The sequence below is a fragment of the Melanerpes formicivorus genome, unplaced genomic scaffold, assembly GCF_026170545.1.
Source record: "Melanerpes formicivorus ecotype bairdi unplaced genomic scaffold, bMelFor1.0.p_v2 SCAF_6, whole genome shotgun sequence".
In the NCBI taxonomy this organism is placed as follows: Eukaryota; Metazoa; Chordata; class Aves; order Piciformes; family Picidae; genus Melanerpes; species Melanerpes formicivorus.
Window position 1 is genome coordinate 11,108,371 of NW_027142358.1, and position 24,688 is coordinate 11,133,058.

Consider the following 24,688-nt stretch of genomic DNA (forward strand, 5'->3'; position numbering starts at 1 on the left):
ACATTCCCTCTACTAGACAAAGAAGCATGAAAACTGGGCTCCTTCCTTTGACAAAGAAAAAAGGAAAGCTTTGATCTTTCTATTTACAGATTTTTGCAAGTATTGAGACCCTGGCTTATTCTTGGTAGGCCTTGTGTGTCTCTTGCTTGCTAGATGGGGTCCAAAGCCCCCAGGAAAAGACCTCCAATCTATAGTGAACTTGTATAGATCAACCTACGCTTTTTCCTCTGCCTAAGTAAAACCAGCTAGCATTAATTAACAGTTAATAAAGCCAGAAAACTATGCAGAATCCATGAAGATTTTAGTGTGAGGACTGCACTGTTGCTTTCTAATATAACCTGTTCTCTCATTACTTTTAGGAATGGTTCTAAGTTCATCAAATACTTCCAGAGGTCTATAGTAGATTTTGGTTTTGAAGGTAGAGCTTGCCTTTCCTAAAGTAAATTTCATTCTGCTGATTTTATATTTCTTAAGGGTAGGTAAAAAGGGAGGGCAGTATTCAATAATTTTTAATAGCTTTGGAACTCAATACAAAGATGTCTTGAATGTATAGGGAATCGGAACATGACATAGTCCCTGTTAAATTAACAGCAGCAGGTCCAAGGAGGCACTTAAATGTGCTAAATAATTCATAAGAAAAAAAGAGAAATTTTGTTTTATTTTTTTTAACAAGAAGACTTTTGATTTTAAAAAAGGGAAAAAAAACCCCAAATGCCCTACAACTTAAGGGATGCCAACTGATTTGGAAAGGACAGAAATAAGAAAGATCTGCATGAGCACTGTTTTGAGGTGTGGCAGTAGTATGCCTAAGAGGGTTGGTGATCAAATCTGATCTGAAATCTCAAAGGACAGGTTAGTCTGCTTTCATTTACTTACGCTGACTTAATATGTTGTTTCTTCATAGGTCATCTACTGGTATCCATGAACTTTATTCTAGATGTATAGGTTCTATTTTGTTTTTCCTCTTCATTTCAGCTCTTACATATGATCTGCTTGCTTCTTGTTGGCTTCTTAACAACCAGAAGTGACATGTGGGAAAGCAATACCATGCACATTAGAAACTGTTATTATTCAAACAAAGAACTCTGTGTAGTATGCAAGATACTAGCTGGGAAACTGGACAGCTTCCGACTGCTTGTTGTACCTTGTGAATACTGGTACAGGTGATGATACTCTCAGTGAGTTACTATTTAAAAATACTTTCTCTACCTGTCATCAATGAACTTGACTAGTTGTGATAAGCCACTGATGTAAATCATCTTACAAACTGTCTCAAAGCAGTTTTGGTTTGTTTTACACTATTTTGAAACATTACATAGGCTTTTGTTGTATGCAGAGTACTGTTGCTAGCATCAGCCCTTGTTTTGTTCAAAGCTGTGTAGACTGCACAGACCATTAGCTTTCACTGCTACTTTGCCTCCCCTTTGGGATCTTTTCTTATGCCAGTATTACTTCATAATGCACTCAGCTGTCTGCTAAGGTCATTGTTGAACAATCAGTCCTGCAGGTGAGCCGGCATCTAGTCCATAGGTTTTCCCCTCAGTGAGATGAAGTCAGTGTTGTCATCTTGCCCAAGAGAAGCCTGATTAGAATGCCTTGGCTGCTCCTTATCTTTTGGTTTGTTGCCTCAGTACTGGCCTGATAGTGTTTGATTCAGTGTATTCAGAGTAACCTCTTCATAACTGCTCTTGGCCTTGTTGGTGGCATGCAAAAGTCTATATTCATGGTGCTGTTTGGGTATTACTTGATCAGTTACCTCAACTTCTATCACTTGCAGTGAGAATGTGGGTGTGGCTGGTGGTGAAGCCAATGATCTCCCTTTTTGGGGAGTTGCAGAGTGGGGGAACTGTGTGGATGATCTGGGACTGAGGCTCTGTGATAGATGCCTCATCCCTAGACCAATGTAAGTGGATTTGTCAGATCCCACACCAGTCTGATGAGTCTGGTAGAAAGCAGAAGAAAGCAATGGAAAAAAAAGGGCCTAAACACAATGGCATAGCTGAGACAAGATTAGGGGCACAATCCTGAGCTGTAGTGACTACTTTGCTGTTGGTGGGAGTCACAGGTGGGGCCAGTACCTTGACTTTAATAGGCTTGTCATAAGAGCTGTGACAGAAAGGCACAATGATTCTGTCCTGGGTTAACATCACATATCATTGTGCTAGTTGCAGCATTTGTTTGTTGTTATCGTACCCAAGTATGTTACACAAACTGGGGTAGTTTTGTCATCTTTAACTGCGACAGCAGAAATAACCTTGAGTGTTTCGGCATTCCTTCACTCGTTCATTATCTTTTACAGTCTTTTTGTGGTTGGATTTGTTGGCTTGCTTAACTGTGGCAGTGACTATTTGCTTTCTGGTGCTTTTGCTTTTCCTCTGCTCAATCTTAGGGTATGCATCAGGCAGATGTATATACCTCCACCCTTCTAGGACCTTTTTAAGCTAAATATAGGGATGTTAAGTTATGTGGTAGCAGCAGGGATGTACAATCAAATAGATGCAAACTACTCTTCCTGCTTGACTGAGAAAGTGTAGCCTATATATGTAACACTTATTTTATATAGTGTGTTATCACTGAGACATGGTATTGTACCATATCACATGGTATTGTACCATATATGTACCTAGTTTAGGGTAAAGAAAAAAAACCCAACAAGATTCCCTAGTAGCATATTCAGATTTTAATGAAGCAGTGTTATTTAGATAGTAGAAGAGTCTCTGACATGTATTGCCATTTATGTCAAAATAATAAAGACTGTTCCAGAGAAGGAAGTGTCTTTTTCCAAATGACTGCTTTTTTTAGCCTAATTTCTTATGTAAATGTCTTGGCAAAGGCACACTGTGTGTCTGTAAGTCTTTTCTTAAAACTTTTAACTTGGCCTAGACCAATCAGGTTTATTACAAAAGTGCATACCTCAAAGATGTTGAAGACTCAACAAATTTCTTGCAAAGGTTACTCAGGTACAGAACAGAAGGTACATAAATCATTCTGGCTGTGAAGAAGTTGCTTTGAGATATCACACGTTAGAGGAGGGTCTGTATAGAGTAGGGTCTGTACTTAGTAATACCTCAACTGTAAGGAAAGCTTCTGTTTAAACTGACATCTCATTAGGTATCACAGTTATTTCTAGAAGTAACTATGGTTTATACTTGCTTATGTGCTCTGTTGTTTTTCAGTGTACCTGTAGCCACTGAGTATTCTGCATTAAATATCCTCTGAAATACTTGTCCATTAAGGTTAGAAACAACTTCACTGTGTAAAAATTGCATTCCATCTATTCAGCTGAAAGTACAAGAACTTTTGAGAAATGTAACAAACTTTGAATGAGTGATAGTTTATGTTAGGCAAGTATAGAATTAGCTTTTGCTGTATACTCTTATCCTAATTCACTGTATTGTGAAGAGCGAAGACTAAAAATCTGGGATAGAGTCCCATGTTATCAAGGGAGCAGATTTTTATGTTTAGAAATCCAAATTCTTACTATTCTTGAAGCAAGGAGCTTGACTGTATTATGTGAGACTGAGTTGTTTTATGATGGCTGCACTTGAGGACTTACTGGATGTTTTATCCCAAAAGAAGGGCTGTAGTCCAAATGGACCATTAAAAGCCACAGGTCCTAAACAGGGAATCTTGCAAATAGTTACAAATGATTGATTACTTTGATAGAGGCTCTGAAAGATAACCAAGAAAAGCAAATAAATCTGCAGCTTCTCAGCAAGGGTATAGATACAATGTTAAAGATCTTCAAGTAAAAGAACATGTAAATATCTCAGAATCATATATGGAGACATGATACATTGATCTTCAGACATGTTTCTCCTTCAATAAGAAATGTGATTGGAGCTTTAGGACGATGGAAGTTTCTGTGAACTTAGACTTTTCTGTGTCTGGTTTCATTTATCTTAAAAGACATAACAGTATATTGTAAAGGAAATCTTGTAATTCTGACCCTAGATATATTCCATCTATATTCAATAAGATCCAATTACTAATAGTTATAATGTGAATTAGAATGATGCCTACAAGAGTTTTAAAATATTAAAACTTTCAACTTAAAATCAACGCTTAGAATTGATTGTGTTGGTAATGACCTCTCGTATTAACAGACTAAATATCTTACAACATTGTGAAAAACTTGTTGTAGCTGTGTGGTGACTTGCTGCTTGCACATTTAATTCTGGCAAGAGACACCATGGTACAGATCATTCCATTACATGAATGAGTCAGGTATCTACCAGAGAATGATGTGGTTGTTAAAGCCATCACAGGCAAAAAAATAAACAAAATACAGATTTGCTGAGCAAATGTCATTTGCTGTATTTCTGTGGTACTGTTTTATGTGTCACAGGGCTTAATATCTATAAATGATGGAACAGTAGTGTAGAAATTGTTTCACGTATTTTCACGGATGCTTGATCAGTTATCTTCTAAAAATTGCATCCTTCTTGAGCAGATAATTACCCTCTAAGGAAAACCTTTTTTTCTTTTTTCTTTTCCTCTTGCATTCTCTATTGGGCATAATAATAATATGCAGATGAAATAGGAGGTGTTCAAAAAGAGTAAGTCAAAATATAATAAATACTATGAACAAATGGTATGAATAGGTCAGGAACGGTATACAAAGAAAATCTGTTTTCTGAAAGTGCAAGAGTGGTACAGTAATTTAATAACATTAGTCTTCAGCATCTGAAATGTTTTTCTGTGCTTTTCTAGAATTAAAGTGTAAATATATAAATTGACAAATGTATGGACTCTCGCTCATATACAGTTAGCTTTTCTTTTTCATTTGAAACATACTTTCAGACTTACTCTTGTTGCAGTTATGACAGCTGAGCAATAACATGTAAGTTATTACTCAAGTAGTGTTTTCAATAGAACTACTGTGGCTTAGCATAATGTGAATAAAAGTGTTAGCTTGGGTGTACAGAAGATAACCTGTAGTGATATACGTGCCTCCAAAATACCGTCAGACATTTTACTAGATGGAAATATTTTTGTTACAGGTTTGTTCTGTTCTCACCAGTGTGGCTACAATTAGAGCTAGTTATAGAATCATTTTGGTTAGAAAAAATCTTAAAGATCAGAGTCCCACCATTCTCTAACTCTAAGTCTGATGCTAAACCATGTCCCTTAGCACCACATCTCTCCACTTTTTAAACACCTCCGGTAATGGGGATTCAACCACCTTCCTGGGGATCCTATGCCTGTGTTTGGTAACCCGTTCGGTGAAGAACTATTTTTTCCTAATATTCAATCTAAAACTCTCCTGGTACCGCTTGAGTCTATTTGATGATTAAAAATTGTGAGAGTGTGGTTAATATATGTAATTCTTTGTATTAACTTTAAACAGATTTAGCTCTGATTTTATGATGATCTGCTTAGAGGCAGAGGAAGAATTAATTCACTTAATAAGTCGTTATTAACTCTGATCAGTATAACTCAGGAGTATTGAGTTGATGCTCAATACCACAGTGGTTCATATTTGTCTTTTATAATACCTTTTATTAATTGTCAGTTATCTGGTGTTCCTTTACAGTCTTTCCAAAATCTTTTTCACTCATTTGAGACTGTTTCCACAGTTGTTCAAGAGGGAAATTATTCAAGAAGTAGTTGTTCAAAGGCAGAGAAGGATAATCCTGCCTTTAACAGTTAGAATTGTCATGCATCTCTGGTGGATGGACTTGTTCATCTGAGTGTTGCTGATGAAATGACAGCTTTCAGATAATGCTGGTTAGCAAAATCAAGTAACCACTAAACGGATTTCTTATTTAAACAGCATACTGCAGATCTATAAAGAAGATCCTGAAAGCAAGATCAGTTGAGTCCTGTATTCTCTCTGGGTCTCATACAGAACAGGAAATTCTGTAAACAAATGAAGAGTGGAGCTGCTATCTGGCAGTAACTTCAAATTCTGCCTGATGCAGTGGTGAATGATGAGGCAGTTGAGAGGATTCACCATCTGGCAGCCATTTGCATAGTTTGAGACATCTAATACTTGATCATGTTTAGATAAGTATACTAGAAATTAAAAAAAGACTCTCTAACTTGACAAGATATATAAATACTGTAGTTTTCTGAAATATTTTTGTTGTTGAAACAGACACTGGTGGTACATCTGAGGTTCCACATGATGCTCTGTGCCAAATAAAATGTTGTTGTAACTTGTTTCCAACTGTTCAAATAGAGTTTGTGCACATCTTGAGTGATTCTTAAGAGTCTGGCTATTCCCTCCTTACTGTTTGCCTATGGTTTCCTGGGCAGAAGAAAGGTTTAGAGAACTGATGGTGACATATTAGTGGCTTGTTCTTGTAGTGTTATCTTCTGCTTGTTTCTGAACTAAGGCACTGTACTGAAAAACTAGTAGTGTATGATACAGTGTAATTAAAGAGGAGTTAATAAATGTGATTTTATTCTCTTCAGTGAATTTGTCTGGAACAAACTAGCTTATTTACCGAAAAAAAAGAAAGTTGTTTTTGTTTTTGTAAATGGATACTTGTAGTATAATAACAACTTTCCTCATGAATTAGTGGTTTCCTTAAGAGAGCTTGAACTGAGGTTGTTGTTTAAACGCGATTCTGGGGGCAGTGTGAATGAGATGATTAATACTTTTGCGCCCACTTACTGTGCCAAATTATTTCTGTGGTTCTCTGTTTCCCAAGAGTCTCTTTTTGATTACTTATGCCTTAGATGCTTTATAAATACTAATTAATTTGGATTAATTAATAGAATTATTTGGTGGTTGAGTGTTTGGTTTTGGTTGTGGTTTGTTGGCTGCCTTTTTTTTTTTTTGTATGCTGAAAAGTCTTCTGTTAGAATAGATAGTCACTATTTATATGTGGGATGAGAGTTGGAGAAACAGCTGTAAGTATCCCAGCTCAGACAGGGAGAAAAGGGAGGATTGTCAGGCTTCCTCCACTAGCCCTTTAGCGGTCTTGAATTACCTTCTGTGCCAATCCAACAGCAGTTTGCCCATGGAAACCACCCATATGTGTTTTGTAATGTCATGTGTCTGTCAGTGCTCCCCATTCTCTACACTCATTATCTTGGCTTCTGCTGGGCATTCACTGAGTTCCCTGTGGACTCCCAACATCCTCCAACATCCTATGTACTCCATTTTTACCATGACACCCATCTTTTCCTCAATTCTTACACAGTTGCTGTGTCTTCCCACAGTCCAATGAGTATCCTCAAATTTTTATCTAATTATCTTTTCCTTGACAGCCTAGAGTTGAAAGACTTTCAAATTTGCTACTTTGAGTGATGATTCTGATCCTTCATATGCCTCTCCTTAGACCAAATTGTACTATGTCTTAACAGACTTTCTGGTTGGTTTTTTGTCTGTTTGTTTGGGATTTTTTGTTTAATTTGCATCAGGATTCCTGCTGACTTCAAAAGGAAATTAATTATAGATTAAACTGATACTAAATTAATACAACCATGTTGTCTTCAATTATGTTTGATATTTTACCTAGACTGATTTAGACTTTAATCCCCGATGGCTGGGGAATAAGGAATTATTAAATGTTACTACTCATTACTGTTAATACTAACCAGAACAAGCTTACACTTCAAGTCTCAAAGTGGATACAGTAGTGTAAAAAAAAAAAACAAACCAAAAAACAACAGGCAGACAAATCAGTTTTGTGTCACAGATTTTCAGACTTAATACATTTGTGAATGTGCATGCTAAAGGTTGCCAGATTGTTTATTTTCATTATTCATTTGTCTTTGTTGGCTGACCTCTGCATCTAGGATGATTCACTAATGCTGGATCAAGTTTCTTATATTTTTACTTTCCTTTACTGACAGAAGGAACACATTACATTTCTGACATAACTTGGGCCTTGTAAAATGAACCAGGGTAGTTATTAGTGGATTTCATCAGCTAATCTAGTTGCTTTAGAAAATGTCAGCCTGTGTTGAATACAGTGCAAACTTAGCTGTCTACTTCATGTACTTGTATGTTCAGATTTAACTGCGAATTGCTGTGTTTTGAGTTGAACATACAAGAGGAAGAATATGACTTTGAATAATTTCACAATTGCTTTTATATGCAAATGCATGTACATGCTTGCATGAGGATTTTATATAAGGATCTGGACTTTGACCACCCATATACAGATATGCAAGTAAGGGAAGTCACTGGGAGTGATAATTCTGGGATTTTGCAGTAAGTTGCAAAATACTGTTTTATTGGTTGATGCTGTAAGTTTTACGCTTGATAGCACTTATTAACACTGTGTTAATGCACTTCATGTCTAATGAATTCCAGCAGTTTAAGGAATTTGCTGGGCACAGTAAATTGAAATCTGTTGATTGCAGTGGAAAACAGAGTGAGAAGAGTGTAATGGGGAACACATGAAACCCATGTCATCTGTTCAGCAGAATTTCAGCTCCAGATATTTTTGCAGTTGTCCATAGATCAAAGACTCTGCCATCATGTTTTTTTACTTACTATTTTATGAGCTTTTCAGCATATTGTACATCAGATAACTTTTCTCTTAGTCTGTTATGTTCAATGTGAGTTTAGACATCATAGGAAACATGATTTAAACTGAAGCTCCTACTGAGACATGTAGTCTCTACCTGGTATTCCTAATATTTCCTTTTCATGGAATATAATGATCATGTGGCCACAAGGTGGAACAGCTCATTTGGATGAAAAGAATAGTTTCCTCACAAATCAGCCAGCTGAATCAGCTTAGCTCTGTGTACTCATGATCTCTAGATCCATGAAATAGGGACCAAAGGTCAAGAGTAAGGAGTGAGTCTGGCAGCTTTGGTGGGAGCTACCTGCTAGATTAGCATAATTGAAACATCAAATTACCTTTGCAGATTGCAGAAATGTGTAAAACAACTTTAGTGTTTATTTCCCTTTCTCATACTACTAATTTTCTCCCTTGTGCTCTTACAGCAGTCATGGTGGTACAACCATATATACAAACTGGATTTAGAAAATGTCCTGTGAAGTAACTTAAGCAAAAAATTCTTGAGATGGATCAGTTCCCTATCATGTTGCAATGGCCATGAGAGGATGGGAACAGCTGTATGTAGGGAGCTCCTTAAGCAGACAATATTCTCAATGAGATTAATTTCAAACACAGCACAGATAGAGTGCTGGTAGAGAGAAATGGGCAGGCATGTAGCCTCAGGGAGTAGAGGGGAGATGGCCAACAAAACCACTGTTGGAGATGATTTGAGATAAAGTTTCTAGAGGAAAGAAAAAGATCTGAGGGAAGCAGTTTGGGGAGAACACCTGTAGAGACACTTTGTCATGAAAGAGGTGAGAGAATGTTGTTGAAAGGATTATGGAAGACTAGTCACTAGCCTCTGAATGAACTTTGTTTACAGAGTCTGGGATATAAATGCAGTTCTGATTTTAGCAACTTTCTATTTATAGATGCAAAACAATTTATTTATTGTTGTAAAAGTTTCTCTGGGAAGAATGATGCATAAAATTTCAGGTTAAAATGCAGACTCAGTTTTGCGATCTCAAATTCATTGTATAATGTAAATGTAGCATAATGATACTGTCTTTTTTGCCTCATAGAATGATGTTGTTTTGTGAGCATGTCATTTGGCAGGCAGCATAACAGGAGGTATATTACTTGTAGTAACAACACATTCCGTTAATTTTTATTTCTGGCTTAGCAATATTACAGAGAGTACATTTATGAATGTATGTTGGTGGCTTGTATTTTCATTCAATTGCCTGATGCAAACAGGAAAGATGAATCAGTAGATGGAGATGTGGCAAAAAGTTATGTAAGCTGTTATCTGGAGATTTGAAGGGGAAGTAGGACAGGGAAGAGGGGCAGGAAATGCTAGAGTAAGGTAATTATTGAAGCACTTTCTCTTTTGTGTGTCTACTTAAGCGTGATTTTATTTTGTTTTGTGCTCAAGATAAACAGACCAACTATACAACAGCAGTTTTTAAGTGAAATAGATAAAATTGAAGAAAGTGAACTAAAATGTATTTAATTCTAGAGGGGCTATCAGCGACCATAAAAAAATTTGTTCGAGTCTTGGTTTCTCATTGTATCTCCTCTACAGTTGTGCTGTCGCAGTATTTCATAGGGTGCCCTGTGAACTTGTGTTGGTAACATGACCCCAGTTCAAGTCCTGTCCTTGCCACTCTATTTGACTACTGCTATCTCCTACTATACAACTTTTCTATGAACTGTAGCTTTTATTTTAGTTTCTGGTACCTAATCTCTCTTCTCTCTCTTGTACTGATCTGAGTTTCCCGTCCTGACTCTGCTCTGGCTGCTCTGGCATGCACATGAGTTTTGTAATGCATGGAGAATGTAAAACTTATGGCTCTTTGTTCTGTCTCTGTCACTTTCCTTTGTGACGCTCTCCAATCTCTTTTCTGTTGTTAAACTGATAAATTTGAAGTCTTAAGTGAAATACTAAATCACATTATTTGTTTTTTCAACGTGCTTCTAAGGCAGTTGCTGTCTGAAGAAAGTACGCTGTTCACAGGCTAGCAAACTTCAGGCCCTGGGTTTGTAGCAAAATGTAACTTCTCATAAATTTGTGCTTCCTTTTTGAAGAGCAGCGCACACACCCCTATACCCACCCCCCAGCCCCTAGCTCCCGCTGAGATAAATGATACATTTAATGATGCTTTTGTATTTTGTGTGAGAAAATAAGAATGAAAGCTGACACTCTACAATGCTTTAAAAGAAAATTGTTTCTTGAGAAGAGTATCAGAATCAAATTTACACTTTAAACTACTTTAATTACTACACTTTCCTGATTTTATTTATTTTTTTAACCTCTCCTCTTATGACTATTCTTTTATCAACTACAGGTGATGAAATTATTATGCTTAACTAAACTGCTTGGACTGAGTTGCAGAAGGTAGTCCCTTTGGTTTATGCAGATAGTGCCTAGATCAGCCCTGACTGATCAGAGGTTAAATTGTTTGACCTAGCAAGTAATTTGCCTTATTTTTGTGATATATTTTACTGCTAAAGTTGCAAGAATTTTTTTTTCTTTGCCTGTTTCTATGGAATTTAGGTGATTTTAGTAAACTTGGGCCTTAACTGTCTGCATTTTCCACACTTTTAGTAATACTGCTAATGCTTAAAAACATTAAATACGATGAATTGAAATATAAAGCATATAGTTGTTTGATTTTAATTCACTGTGATTTATCTGGATGTGTCTCTTTTATTATTCTATTCCCCTTGTTGAACTCTCTGTAACCTCTTGTTTTCTAATTCCAAGATTTACTTCTATCATGCTGTTTGCAGGAAAGAAGCTGAGAATTCATGGCAGCATTAAAGGGCAGTTGCAGCTTTTTAACTTAAGGCATATAAGTAAAGGGGTCAAAAAGATTATTGATAATACTTCAGTCTTTTACCCTCTCTGCCGTCGTGCTTTTTCAGTCATAAACATCTGGCAAGGGTACTGTATTTTCTTCATGATTTCATGGTAACTACAAAGTTTAGTGAAAACAAAAATGATGTAACACCAAAACAATTGTAGTTGTGATAGAGTTCAGTTCTGAACAGAAAAATAATTAGTTTTAAAAGACAGTGTACATGTAAAAAAATATTTTGTTCTTCAAAATATTATAACTAGTCCTGGCTATGAGTCAGAAAAATTCTAGAGAAGATAATTTGTTTTTAAATTAGTACCTATTTTTTTTTTATGTTCAATTTCAGTGTCATGGCTTCAGCAAAATTATTTTTTGCAATCACATAGCTTTCCACAGTAAAGTGAAGACAGCTATTTAAATATGTAAAACGTGACTGTGGTTTCTCCAAATTGTAAAGTGGGACTTTAAGACAGTTCTAAATGTGTGTTCTGGAATTCTCTAGCTAGGTCTCAGTATAGTCAACTTCTATTTTATGTGTTCCTTCTCTTTACCTAAAAAAAAAAAGTTTCTGTTGTAGTTGTAATGATTGATTTTTATTTCCCCCCCCAAGGATTCTGTTCATTATATATGTATTTATTTTCTTTACAGAACACAGACTTTTTGGATGTCACACGGGGCGATGCATCTTTGACATGGATTATGCCTTTCGTTGTCTTCTACAAGCTGCAGCAGTACTGCATGTGCTACAGGGAATTATGGGAAGAAACAAGCTGAATGCCAATGTTGTAGTAAGGAGCTGGTTTAAAAATGTTTGTATTTTATGTCAGTAATCCAAGGCTGGGAAAGCCTAGTAGCCCAGAAGTAAAAAACCAAAAATTACTTTTAAAAAACCAAACAGTTAAGAACAAAAACGTAGTCAATGCATATTTTCCTGTGTGTTCCCTGACTGTTTAGTGCTAAATCTTTTATTGCACTGAAATTATGGTGTAAAGATTGGAAGACAACGCCTCCTGCCCTGCCCCAGTCCCCAGCACACATCCAGCAACTAGAGGCTATATCAAGATGACCTCTGAGGAGATGACAGCGTCTGTTCTTGTCTCTGTGGTCCAGAGTAAAGTGATACCTGCCCAGTCAGCTGGAGATGAAAATACTGAAAATGCTTTGGACGCCAGTGTTATAAAAAGACATACTGCCCGTCTGGGAAGGCAAACCACACATGCTCTCTCATACCTACACAGACTTGAAGAAGAAAGTCTTCAGGGCTCAGTGCCCAAAATATTCTCTCTGGCAAAAAAACGACTGACTAATGACAATAGTAATGAAAACTTCTGGGAGAGGAACAGCTCCATCCCTGATTCAGTGGAATTTCTTAACATTAACTGTAACATTGTACAGAAAAAAATCAAGAGCAGTATCCCCTGCAGCCAGTTGTATAAATCTTGTGGGCCTTTAGCAGGAGAAGCATGCCTGGAAACTGGAATTCCTATTTCACTGGAAAGAGCCATGCTTGCTGAAATTCAGTTGAAAATGAATGGACCTCCATTAAGAAGTCAGACAACAGTAAGTAAGAAGGATGGCAATGATACTGATCAAGTGGCCTTTTTTCACTTTCATTGTGCTAGTGAAAGGAATATCTCAAAGGCTTTGTGCAGTTTGCACAACAGCTTCATTTTGGATGACTGCTTGCAGCCAGCAAGTGTTGGCGAAGGTAACACCACCAGTTCCCCAGCTTGCACTTGCAGATTAATGGAGTTGACAAATAATTGTGAGAATGAGAACGGGCAGAAGTTTTATGACGACACTTTAAGGGATAAGTATTTATGTCTGGAAAGAGCACCACGAAAAGTTAAAATGGCATGCTCAGGTCACAACTTCTGTGGAAATAACTTTACTGGAAGAATGCCCTCAAAGCCCTTTCTGAGCCATTTTGAAGAGTGTAATGATAACTGTGAAGAAGAGCTGGAAGAGAATTTTTTTAAAAACAAAAAGGATCGTTCCACTTTATTAATAAGACGCTTCTGTAAAAATGATAAAGAAGTTAAAAAATCAGTTTATACTGGAACAAGAGCAATTGTCAGGACTTTACCTTCAGGGCATATAGGAACTGTTGCTTGGAATTACGTTGAGCAAAGAAGGAACAACACTGACTTGAAACTTTCTAGGATTACAACAGAACAGCTAACTAGAATTCAGCCCTTAATGAAATGGGAGTTTACTTTTCTTGAGAAGTCTTTATGGCATGAGGTAAGCTTTCCATAATGTTGTTTGGTTTTGGTTTTTCACCTGTAAAGGTTTTGATAGCATGTTGACCTTATTCAGAAAAGGCCTTCCCTGGTAAAGACTTAATAGCACAAGATAGGATGTGTCATTTAACCTCACTGAACCTTATGTTGAACGCTGCTTTTTAGAAGCATGTAGCCTCGTCCTTTAAAATATTTTACAGGTAAAATATATAACTTTATATCTGTACAAAATGTATACATCTGTATATGTAAATGTATATCTTGATATAATTAATATATAAGAATGTAATATACCTATATACAGATAAACCCATATACACAGTTTATAGATGTAGAATCACAGAATTATTTAGATTGGAAAATATCTATCAGATCATAGAGTCCCAACTGTAAAATTGAAGAAGTGGATTATATCATTTTATCAGTGATAACAGAAGATTGGCCTTGTTGGCTCAGGGGCTCTGTGTCAGTTGTACCCTCCAGTAATATCCTCCTGTGCTTCTAGAAACTAGTGGTTTTTCTGTTTAAATAGTGTAAGAATTCTATGAAAATGTATGTCAGGTTTTTGTACTAGGTTGTAAAGTTTGGTGGTGCTGTTCATTATTGTGGTACTCCCTATCCTAACCAGTGAAAGTACTGTCTTGCTGGTACAGCACATGCCCTGTGTGGTGCATGATCATGCTTCCATGAAGGGATGAATGTAAGTCATATATTTTCCTAACGGGATATCTGCTCAGCACTCTCTGTAATTACAATTCACAGAATATTTTCTTATGGTCAGAAGAAACTCAAACCCACATAATTCTAAGTCTCTGTTCATTCAAGTGATGACTGCAAGTATTTTTCTTCTTATCAACTTCTGTATTTGATTTTTTTTTTATGCATAATATGCATCAAGCATTCTTAGCATTATTTTAATGTTATTTTAGTGTCAAATATTATTAATGCAGTAATATTTCTATGTATTTATGGCTTATATTATTAGCAATATAGATTTTTTTACTCAAACACAGAAACTGACTTAGTGGATGTGACAAATATATGGACCTGTTGAATATATTCACTGAGTTAAAATAATGAATTCTGGGCACTTTTAGGAAACTTTCATGCTAATATTCAAAGGAAGAAGGAGAAAGTAGTAAATGAATGTGGTAATTTGTTCTTTCTTTCCCCTTATCTCACCCTTTGAGCATGCATTCTGTTTGGAACAGCTAAGTGAACAGTAGTTCTGTTCTTCAAGAGGGGAAAAAACTTGGAGAAATTAAGTTTTCATAGCAGTACTGGTGTAACGTGGAACAAAAGAGACTTTATGTTTTAAGTAGGAAAATGTGGGTCTTATTTGTTCATACCCCTTACATAAAAATTCTAGCACTATGAAAGGAAAAGCACTGAACTGTTGTCTTGACAAATAATTTTTTCATTTCCCTACATAGGAAGATGGGACTGAGGCTTTGCATTCTATAGAAAATACATGAAATTCTTTATTTATGTAAAATATGATCACTGTTATAGATATTTTATATGCAGATGTGGACTGCTCTGGATTTGATATGTGTTGCATGAAAAGATTTTAACGTTGAATGTATTTCTGATTCTCCATGTAGTTTTTGCAGCTATATACAGTTCTGTACTTACCGTACCAGATGGATGTAACATGGCTGTTGTATCTATTAATGAGAAATGTGCTTGTCTATGTTGAAATAGTGCAAGCCCCTCACATTAGTGCATGTTAAAGATGTTGCAAATGCAAAGAATTTGCCCTAGAAACAAATAAAGTGAGTGCAAGCTTTGGTGTTGGCTTTGCTTGGCCTGGCACAGTGTAGCCACTGCTTGGGTTCATCTCAGCTGTATTATGTTAGAAGTCTGACTAATTACAAAAATCAGAGCTTTTGGGATCGTTGAACCATCTGTGTCTGTGAGATGTTAGGTATGCTGCTGCTTTTCCTCATATGATGATGTTTCTGCAGTGGTGGTAATGTAATACAACAAAAGTAGCCAGCTCCACCATTAACTAGATACTAAATTTGAGCAGCGCACTAGACCACTGCAGGGTGATTCTTTCAGACCAGGTAGTGACCTCAAAATCTCCGCATAACAGCTGCAACAACATAGTTGCAATGCATAATATCTGAATTCTTTAGTTAAGCTTATTTTGTAGGCATCAGTACCATCTTTGCTGTGTCATTACATTCCTGATGCCAGTAGTTAGAGCTTTAAGAAGCAAGAATTCTGCTGTCTTGTTTAATTCTGTTCAGATCGAAGTTAGCACACTAATATGTCTCTTGCTTTTCATAGCTGCTAAGTCACTGTTGAAAATCCAGATAGTAATACGGGTAACAATTTAAAAAATGCCCCCCACAGAATCACAGAATGTTAGAGGTTGGAAGGGACCTCCAGACTGAGTTCATCCCCCCTGCCAAAGTAGGATCACGTAGAGCAGGCTCAGCAGGCACATATCCAGGCAGGTTTTGAAAGTCCACAATCTCTCTGGGCAGCCAACTTATTGAAGTGCTCTGTCACACTTGCCTCAAAGAAGTGTCTCCTTGTGTTGAGGTGGAAACTCTTGTGTTCTAGCTTGTACCCATTGTTCCTTGTCCTATCACTGGGCACCACTGAAAAGAGATCACCTTCATCTTGACACCCACCCCTCAGATATTTATAGATGTTGATAAGATCCCCTGTCATTTGTTTTTCACACATCTGTTTCCAGATAGAATAGTGATTTTTGTTATAGATTTATGTTGTAGGAATATTTGTAGGAATTTTTCATAGTTAATGTAATCGTTTGGTCTAGTAGTTCAAAGGTTGTTAGCATCAAGGTTTTTTTCATCTAGTGTAAATAGTGTTTTTATGATTCATGTGTAAAATCAATGTAATGCGATTGATGTGTAAAATCAATGTAATGCTGATGTATGTGTGGCTAATGTAAGGAGCCTTATGTTAAGAATTATTTTAAAGCTGAGCTGTAGTCAGTTGGTAGCATCTGTAAACAAAGAGTTAAAGAGAGGAAAAGGATTTGGAGGTAAAAAATATAAGACTGCTCTTTATAGTGAAGTTTGTGCTATACTGGTCCTTTTTTTTAAGGCAGTTTGCGTTCTGTCTTGTGGATTACAGACAGATACAGGGATTGAGATTTTTTGGGTTTCCATTTTGAAATGAAATTTCTAGTCCAGCATCCTAGAAGGAATTTACAATAAGAAATGTAAATAATCTGCAAGTGTTTGGATTTGTCATGCACTCTAACAATTTTTTATCTGACTGTGCATAAGTATTTTGCCTACTACTAATGTTATAAAGTTTTTAAACATAAAGGTTTATATACATACATTAAAGCAGTTAGTAGGTATGGGTGAACTGTTGGGTTTTTGTTTGTTGTTTTTTTCTACCTGGATCCTCTGTTTCTTGGGTTTTTGCTTTAGAGTTTTAGTCTTTTCTTTAAAGCACAGTGTTCACAAACAAAATTGACTATTTGGAAAAAAAATCAGGGGGGCAAAAGAGAAGCCAAATAGGCATGAAATTATGTTTATCTTCACTAAGTACTGTGAAAACAAACAAACAAACTTTGTTAAATGAAGCTCTGTACTTATATTTACTTTGGGTTGAGTTGCTCCAGTTTTAAAGACTAGCTTTAAAAATAGAAACTGTACCCTCTGCATAGGTAGTCAGTTTCATTACCATAATGTGTGATCCAGTTAAAGATAAATCTCTTAATAATTTATATTATTTTAGTGTTGTCTTATAGCTTTAACAGTTTGGGGACAAATTATGAACAATAAGTTTTAGCTGTGAGCACACTTAGGTATTCAGAGCCAATAGTGTGGGAGTTTTGGCAAGACTAATATATTATGCCTTCACTTTTTCCACATTTTCTGACTTTCCTTCTAGTGACTGTTCATTAACTATAAAGAAACTGTTTTAGAAAAATCTCCCTGCAGCCCATTAAAGAGTTCATTTTAGAGTGTTAGAGTTGGATGCTCTTCTAAATTCCTTCTCAGTTGAAACTAAGTTATCTCCATTACCTATATGAACCATTGAAAAGTTAGGGTGTTTACTCTGATATGAGTGAATAAAAACTGCTGTATAAAGGTCACTCTAGTGGTGAGTGAATAATTAAAATCTGAATTTATGAGATCACATACATGTTTTAATTTGTCTTGCTTTTCTGCAGTCATTCAGGATCTTTTGAGATTGAGAAGAAAGTTTTCTAAAATGGCATGAGCTCGGGTTGTCAAGAATTGGTAGGCATGTGTCTTATTAGTATGAATTTTCAGAAGGGACTTAGAGGAAAAATCTCTACTGTAAAATTATGCTTGCCACCATATCTAAGGCATCCTCTGTGAGATATGAGACGTTGTAGTTGTGAAAAGTTATTTGCTATAGTATAGTTGTGAGCCTCTGATCATGAATAATTTTCCTTGAAAATACAGACTGGTGATAGCTTAGAGAAAAGAAAAGCAATTGAGCTTAATACAACTGTTAGGTGCTGTCCAAGTACATATGAGCTGGAGTATCAAGGGACAGGAAAGCTTTGAGAGTGCTCCCACACCTACCAAAGCTAATTACCTCAGTGCAGCAGTTGGAGCCAGCGTGACTCAGGGCAGTGTGACAGCATACAACTTTCATCAGGAATGTCGGAAGTGGGACACTGCTGGAAACATAAACATTCAGCTCTGGCATTTGTAACCACTTTTTTGGTCTGCTGCTGTTTTGTTTTCATTCTCCTAATAACTTCACTAGAAAATGATATTGTTAGAAGCTATTCCTTACCTTGAAAACACATGTATCAGGCAGTGCTCATATTGTCCTGCAGTTTGTGTGGAAATATTAATTTCACTGTAACCACATATAATTTTTGAACTGATATTGAAGACTTACTTTTGAGATGCAGTCATCAATCCCTTAGCTGAGTGAGAAAAATATGTTGGGTTGTCTTGTTTTCATTCTTACTTTACAGATGGATATTCTTGTCCTCTCATTTGTGTGAAGTTCAGAAGAGCCTTTCATCTCTGGGTTTATAATATGTACTGTAAAAACCCAAGATTTCCTTTGTATAGCAGATACTCAAAGATAGATGCCTACAGATAAGTTTTCTGTCATAGTATGGAACATGGAACAGTAATGGAGAAGTTTTTATCAACATGCATATGTTTGCAGGACTCTGAATAATTAACTCTTGTGAAAATAAAAGATTAATTTTTTTTTTTTTAGCATAAGTGTAATGCCTGTTGACTGTTACCACCGTTTGGACTTTGAATCCACAGTAAAATAATGTGGACTTCTTTGAAAATGATTAGAAGTGATTTTTATGTGTTCTTCCTTTTGTTTTTTACTTTTCTGACACTCTAAAAATGCATTTCAAGAAATCACTACAGATATAGACCTTTGTTAATGAAGTGTGGGCAAAACAAAGGTTCTATTATTAGCTGCTCTAATTTCTTGCTAAGTAAGTCTTAGTTCTTAAAGTGCTTAGGAATTCCCTGCAAGTATTCGAGAGTGAGTGAAATCCTGGCTGTATTGTAATCCATTTAAAATCACCTATTGAGGTAACGTTGCTTGGAGGGAGAAAAGCAAAATGGAGCTATTGGCTTTATGGGAACCATAATTTTACATCCAACATTTAATAGGCAAACATGTTAAACATAAATTAAGCAGTTTTAAACTGAAAATATTGTCTGTATAAGTGTGTGTAATGCATTGTAAAGCAATTCAAGTAGTATTGTTAACGTGATATACATATCACTTTCTTCAGTACCCTTCAGTTGCATATGCTGTTATTTACTGTTTGTGTTACCATACTATTTGGAATCCCTGCTTCTGGACTTGAACTTGCCGTGGTAGGTTTTTTACAAACAAGTCTTGTTCTCATCTGTTCTGTAGACTTAGAAGCAGTTAGTTTTTAGTGAGCTCACTCAGGTTTTGGAGAAGATAAAACTTCTCCCAAACACTCCCCATATGCTGTGGCTGCATTTTCTTTTATCTCAGCAGGCTTAGTAGCTGTGTGCTGCACTGTAGTCTGCAGAACAGACAAACCCTAAGTTTCCAATGAAGCAAAAAAGAAGAAAAACCATTTCCCAACAGTTCTGACTGTTAGTGTTAGGTAATTTTGGAGTTATATTCATAAGAGCAAAGACAAAACCATGTGGGGTGTTTTTTTTTTTTTTTTTTTTTTTTTTAATGTATGTGGCAAATCAATGCTGAATTGCTTGTAGACTGAATAAAGGTCTAAATGATAATTCTGAATACTGTATTGTTTGGCAAAAACATAAGAAAGCATTTGGGCTGTGGGGAATTGCTGTTAATATGATTGTGAGTTGGATGAAGAAAAAGTCTCCTGAGGAAAAAAAATATCATCAGTCTTCTCTGTTTTAAATTAGGAATTTATCTTGCATAATTTTGTAGACTTAAAAGCATATTGCCACAAACTTGAAGCAGTTGTAATTCTGACTGTGCATATATAAGCATTTTGTGGTTGACATGGGAACCATAACATTTGGACTTCTTGTCTGTTGTTTACAGTCTTGGGACTACAGTAAGTAGTTTCCATGTGTAAATATAAACATAGATCTTCCAAAGGGAAAAAGAAATTATTTCATGAGCATTCAGAATATTTCCCCTGTATGAAACTAACTTGTATTCTGGTTCACCTATGTGTCCTTTTGAAACTTTAAATACAGTCAGTGCAAAAATAATTTGCTCTGTGACTATTCTGTTGTTAACTACAAAGATGGCTCAGTTGGTAGCACATAAGACCCTTAATGGGAAGGGCATGAGTTCAAGCCTGCAGTGGGCAGTAGTGTCTTCCCTACTCTAGTGGTGAGGTCTGTGGTGACAGGTTGGACTCGATGATCTTTGAGGTCCCTTCCAACCTTAGGAATACTGAATACTGAACTAGTGATTTGACATTGGTGTAAAGGAGGTTTTAGTCTAGTAGCACCAGGTCACTCAACAGGTTGAGGCTGTAGAAAAGATAGAGGTTATCAACAAGCATGAACTATAAACCTGATCACATTTAATAACAGCACTGTGATTTTTTTTTTTTCCCCTTTAAGCAACAAATTGGAGATGGACTTTGATAATCATTTGAATGCCCTTTTTTGAGCAACAGAGTTCCTTAGATTTTCATCTTTAGCAGACCTTTGTGGATAATTGCATATTTAGTGTAGCTTGCACAGTCTTTCCTTGACATTGTAAATGATGAGCAATTATTTTAGTAATTTTTAATATTTTTTTTTTTACCTTTTAAGCATATTTCTCATCACACTTTAGCTTTGACCAGCTGTTTCCTACTGTTTTTCTCCCAGTGACTCTCTTTCTGAGGAGACATGCATCAGCGGTTTGCTTCTGAATTAAAACTAACTTTATAAAATGATGTAAGAGTAACACAAATAAGTTGGACACCATTACAAGTTAATTCATGGTGAAATTTGGAAGAGCAAGTATTGTTTGTTGTACCACGATCTTTAGTAGATTACAAAGTTTTTGCCACACAAGTTGCTCATTTCATACAAGAAAGTTAATCCAGCATCAGAAACACCAGGATAAAGCGTTGTGTGGGGAAGTTGGGTGTGTATGAACAAAATTTTCAAGCTCTTCCAAGTTTTTGTGTTCATGTGAGAATATTTTGATACTCATATTTGTCCTGTTCAGCCTCAGCTCAGTGTTTTTTGGACTGATTTGGTAGAGAATATGTTCATTTTTTTGTAATTATACAAAACTATTTGGAATTACATAATGAAGCATGTATATGTATTTTTGCAGAATAAAGTGAAACACATTTAACAGGGAACACAGGGAAGAGTTAGTATATTACCTGTTAGAACTCGTTTGTGCAGTACCCTCTTTCCTCTTGTTTGTGGTGTACCTGCCTGGCTTCAGACAGGTGTTTATGTAGCTGGTAACGAAAATACTACCTTCTGTCTACAGAACTGAGGTGGTCACTTCTGTAGGAAGGATCTCTTGCTGCCCCTACTTTTTTTGTCCTCTTGTGGCAGGCTCTTATGTGACATATAGCATCACTTGTCCCTTGTTCTTCTTTAATTCTCCCTGTAACCTAAGTGGTCAGATTTTATTAGTCTGGCACTGGCAGAAAAGCACACAATAGGAGACAGTTTATATTATATCAGCTTCCAAGGGGCAGTGATGCTTCCTGGATTGAGGGCTTTAAATATTCTTTACCTGAGTTTCTTATCACTGAGCAGCAGAAGAGCTGGGCCTTGTGGCCATTACCACATACTGTCTTTAGGGCCCTGCAGAATTCTATAAATGCCAGCCTAGATACCATTTACCTTAGGGCATGGTTCTGCTGTTGCTATTTGACAAAGATCCTTGCAGCTTGCACTGTCTTAATTTCTCTTTGGTTTTTCCATGCTTCTCCCCAGATTCTTTTTGATGGATGACTCCAGGATTGTCTGTCCCTTTCTGGGCATCTAACCTTGGAAGTCTCCATGGGGTTTCTTAGTAAATTCTGTGAGGGGAAGGGGGATTGATCCCCTTCCTTCCTTGAAAGCTCTAGTTTTTATAACTCCTCCTAAGTAGTTTGTACTTCAAGCCTATCTGTAGCTGTCTGTTCCTTAGCGCCATTTACCTGCATCTTGCTTAGTGTTCTCTAGACTGGTGATCTTTATGTAGTTTCTTTTATCTTTCAGGCTTTGATATAGAGAAAAGACTTCCTAATGTATTTCCCTTTAGTTACCAAAATTACTAAATAGTAATTTTTCATAGTATTCACAATGTATTCTACAACCAAGTCTAATAGTTAAGGCTGAAGTTCCTTCTTCATATAGTTGTGTGGTCTTAATGGGCACTCCTAGTAGCTTTGAGTCCAACTTCGTTGAGCTCATATAAATTTACATGTGGCATCTGTACCATTTGTAGCTATTATGTTTTGCTTTTAGTTTTCTTTTTTTTAAAGTCTTGATCCTTTTCATGTTCTTTATGGGGATTTTTTCCCCCCAATGAATTTAAGTAAACAGGATTTAAAGTTCACATTGGATGACTGATATGCAAATGCTTGTAGTATTTTACTTCTAGACTGGAACTTCCAAAAAGAGCTGGTAGTTCTGACTGAAATGTCCATTTCCTTAAAGTATCAGAGAGAATAGTATATTTGTAACTTTTTTCCTATTGTACTCATTAGGAAAAAAGTATTTGTTAAATAGTTATTGGTTTGTGATTGCTGTTAGTAATCAGTTGCTAATTCATGAGGCATTAAAGACCAGGTTTCTCTTGCTTAATTTAAATTTCTCCAGTCGGCAAAGAAACACAAGGAAAACAACAGCCAAGATGAAAGCAGATTCATAGGACACACCTATGTGGTTGTGACTCAGGGGGTCCAATAGAACAGAAACTGAAAAAACCTTTTTCATTGAGTAAAAGAAGAGGTAATTGACTTAACAGTACTGGGCAGAATTTGCTAATGAGATGTGAAAGGTAGTTAACTGAAAGAACTAATGAAAAGGAGTCAATGTTCTATGAAGAACTTGGAAAGAAAGTAAAAGAGATAGTTGACAAAGAGTCCTTTGAGTTTTGGGACTTAAAAAATGTAGAGAGCAAAAAAACAACAACAAAAATTTTGTTTCCAAATCTAACTAGGCCTAAAGAATTTGCTGTTTTTCTGTGCATCTAAGACACACGTGAACCATTGCATGATGGTTATGTACAAAGGTTGAACTTTCAAGAGGAAATGTAAGGAAAATTAATAGTATTTGGAGAGACATTGTTAGTCATGATTTGTTTTCTAAACCATTATGAAATGAGGCACTCTGGCAAGGCTGGGTGTAACAAGGCCAAGCATGTGTGGCAAGGCTTAGTATTTCAGCTGTTTTGCTAGCTTCTTGGGTTTTTAATTAGATGATGTTTTATAGCTGGTTGTTTAGTGGTTTTTGTTTGTTTTGGTTTGGTTTTTTAACACTTTCTGCTGTGGAAAGTATCTGATGAAAATTATATGCTTTGTAAAAAATGGTTGAGTTAAAAAATTAAAATCTGCAAACAAAGTGACTGGGTCTCAGGTTTCATAAAAATGAATTTCACATTCTTACCTGGACAACAAATTAAATAGTGAAATTGGATGAAACTTAATTTTGGAAAGCTTAGAATAACAAAGTTTCTTAGAAGACTAATACAAGGCGTATGAAAAAAATTCAACACTGCTATTGATATCTTGAATCTCTGGTTTTGTTTTTTGGAGCACAGAAGAAAAGTTGATGTTAAATTTAATTTTACAAAATACATTAAAAAGAAAACCCCCAACAAATATATTCTTGTAGTCTAACTTGTGCTTCTGCCCTATCCATGTCCATATTTTCCTGTTTCTTTGTGTGCCTCTTGTCTGCACTACAACCTGCAGTGTAGATAACTTTAAAGTTTGGACTTTAAACTGCTGCTTTCTTCACTATGGTCCTTTTGTTAATTTCCTTCAACATTTTTAGTAGCCTGAGGACACTGAAGCTCAGAGCCTAACTCCACTAAAAGTACTGTTTGCTGAAATCTTGCAGACCTGGAGAGTTATTGCAGACCACACACCATCCACATCTACCATTTTATCCCCAGATAGAAAGGGGGGGTTGGAAGGAAACTCTGTTCCTTTTGTTAGCATACCTAAGATGCTTATCTCTTAGGCTTATGCTGAATCACACTCCACAGCTTCTATTTGTACTCTTTGTGCTTGTGTCAGCTCCTTCTGCTTGAGAGGGAATCCTACAACTGTACTAAGGTGCAGCTTCTAGGTGAGTAAGGCCTGAATTGCACAGCATGCTCAGAGGATAGTAAAACAAGTTTTCCAATCATTTAGTTTTGAAAAAACTCTTGCCATGTTTTTAGGCCAAAATATTAAGGCATTAAAGTCTTCAGAACCCCTTAAGTCTGGGAAACAAATTCTTAATAAATTGTCAAGGTTACCATTGTGGGATAAAGAAGTAGTTTGGGGTGTGTTTATCTAGAATCGTTACTGAAAAACATGTCATTTTGGATTCTAGATGTTTGCTTCATTTTTTTTCCCCCCCAGAAAGAAAGGTCACTGAAATGAAAACAAATTAAACACAGACATTATTAACTAGAAATTTGAAAGCACGCTGGCTTAGTAAGGTGGAAGTGTTGCTACCACTGAACATTCTGCAGT

At 36.2% G+C, this 24,688-nt stretch overlaps 1 protein-coding gene across 4 annotated transcripts in view; it reads left to right on the forward strand.

The window, feature by feature from the left end:
* PLCE1 (phospholipase C epsilon 1) overlaps positions 1-24,688 on the forward strand; it is a 142,236-nt gene that overhangs the window by 10,168 nt on the left and 107,380 nt on the right. For all 4 annotated transcript variants that reach the window (XM_068139681.1, XM_068139682.1, XM_068139683.1 and 1 more), the window contains exon 2: positions 11,978-13,573. In XM_068139681.1, the coding sequence (XP_067995782.1) occupies positions 12,392-13,573 (1,182 nt within the window). In that variant the 5' untranslated portion in view covers positions 11,978-12,391. The remainder of the gene's footprint in view (positions 1-11,977; positions 13,574-24,688) is intronic.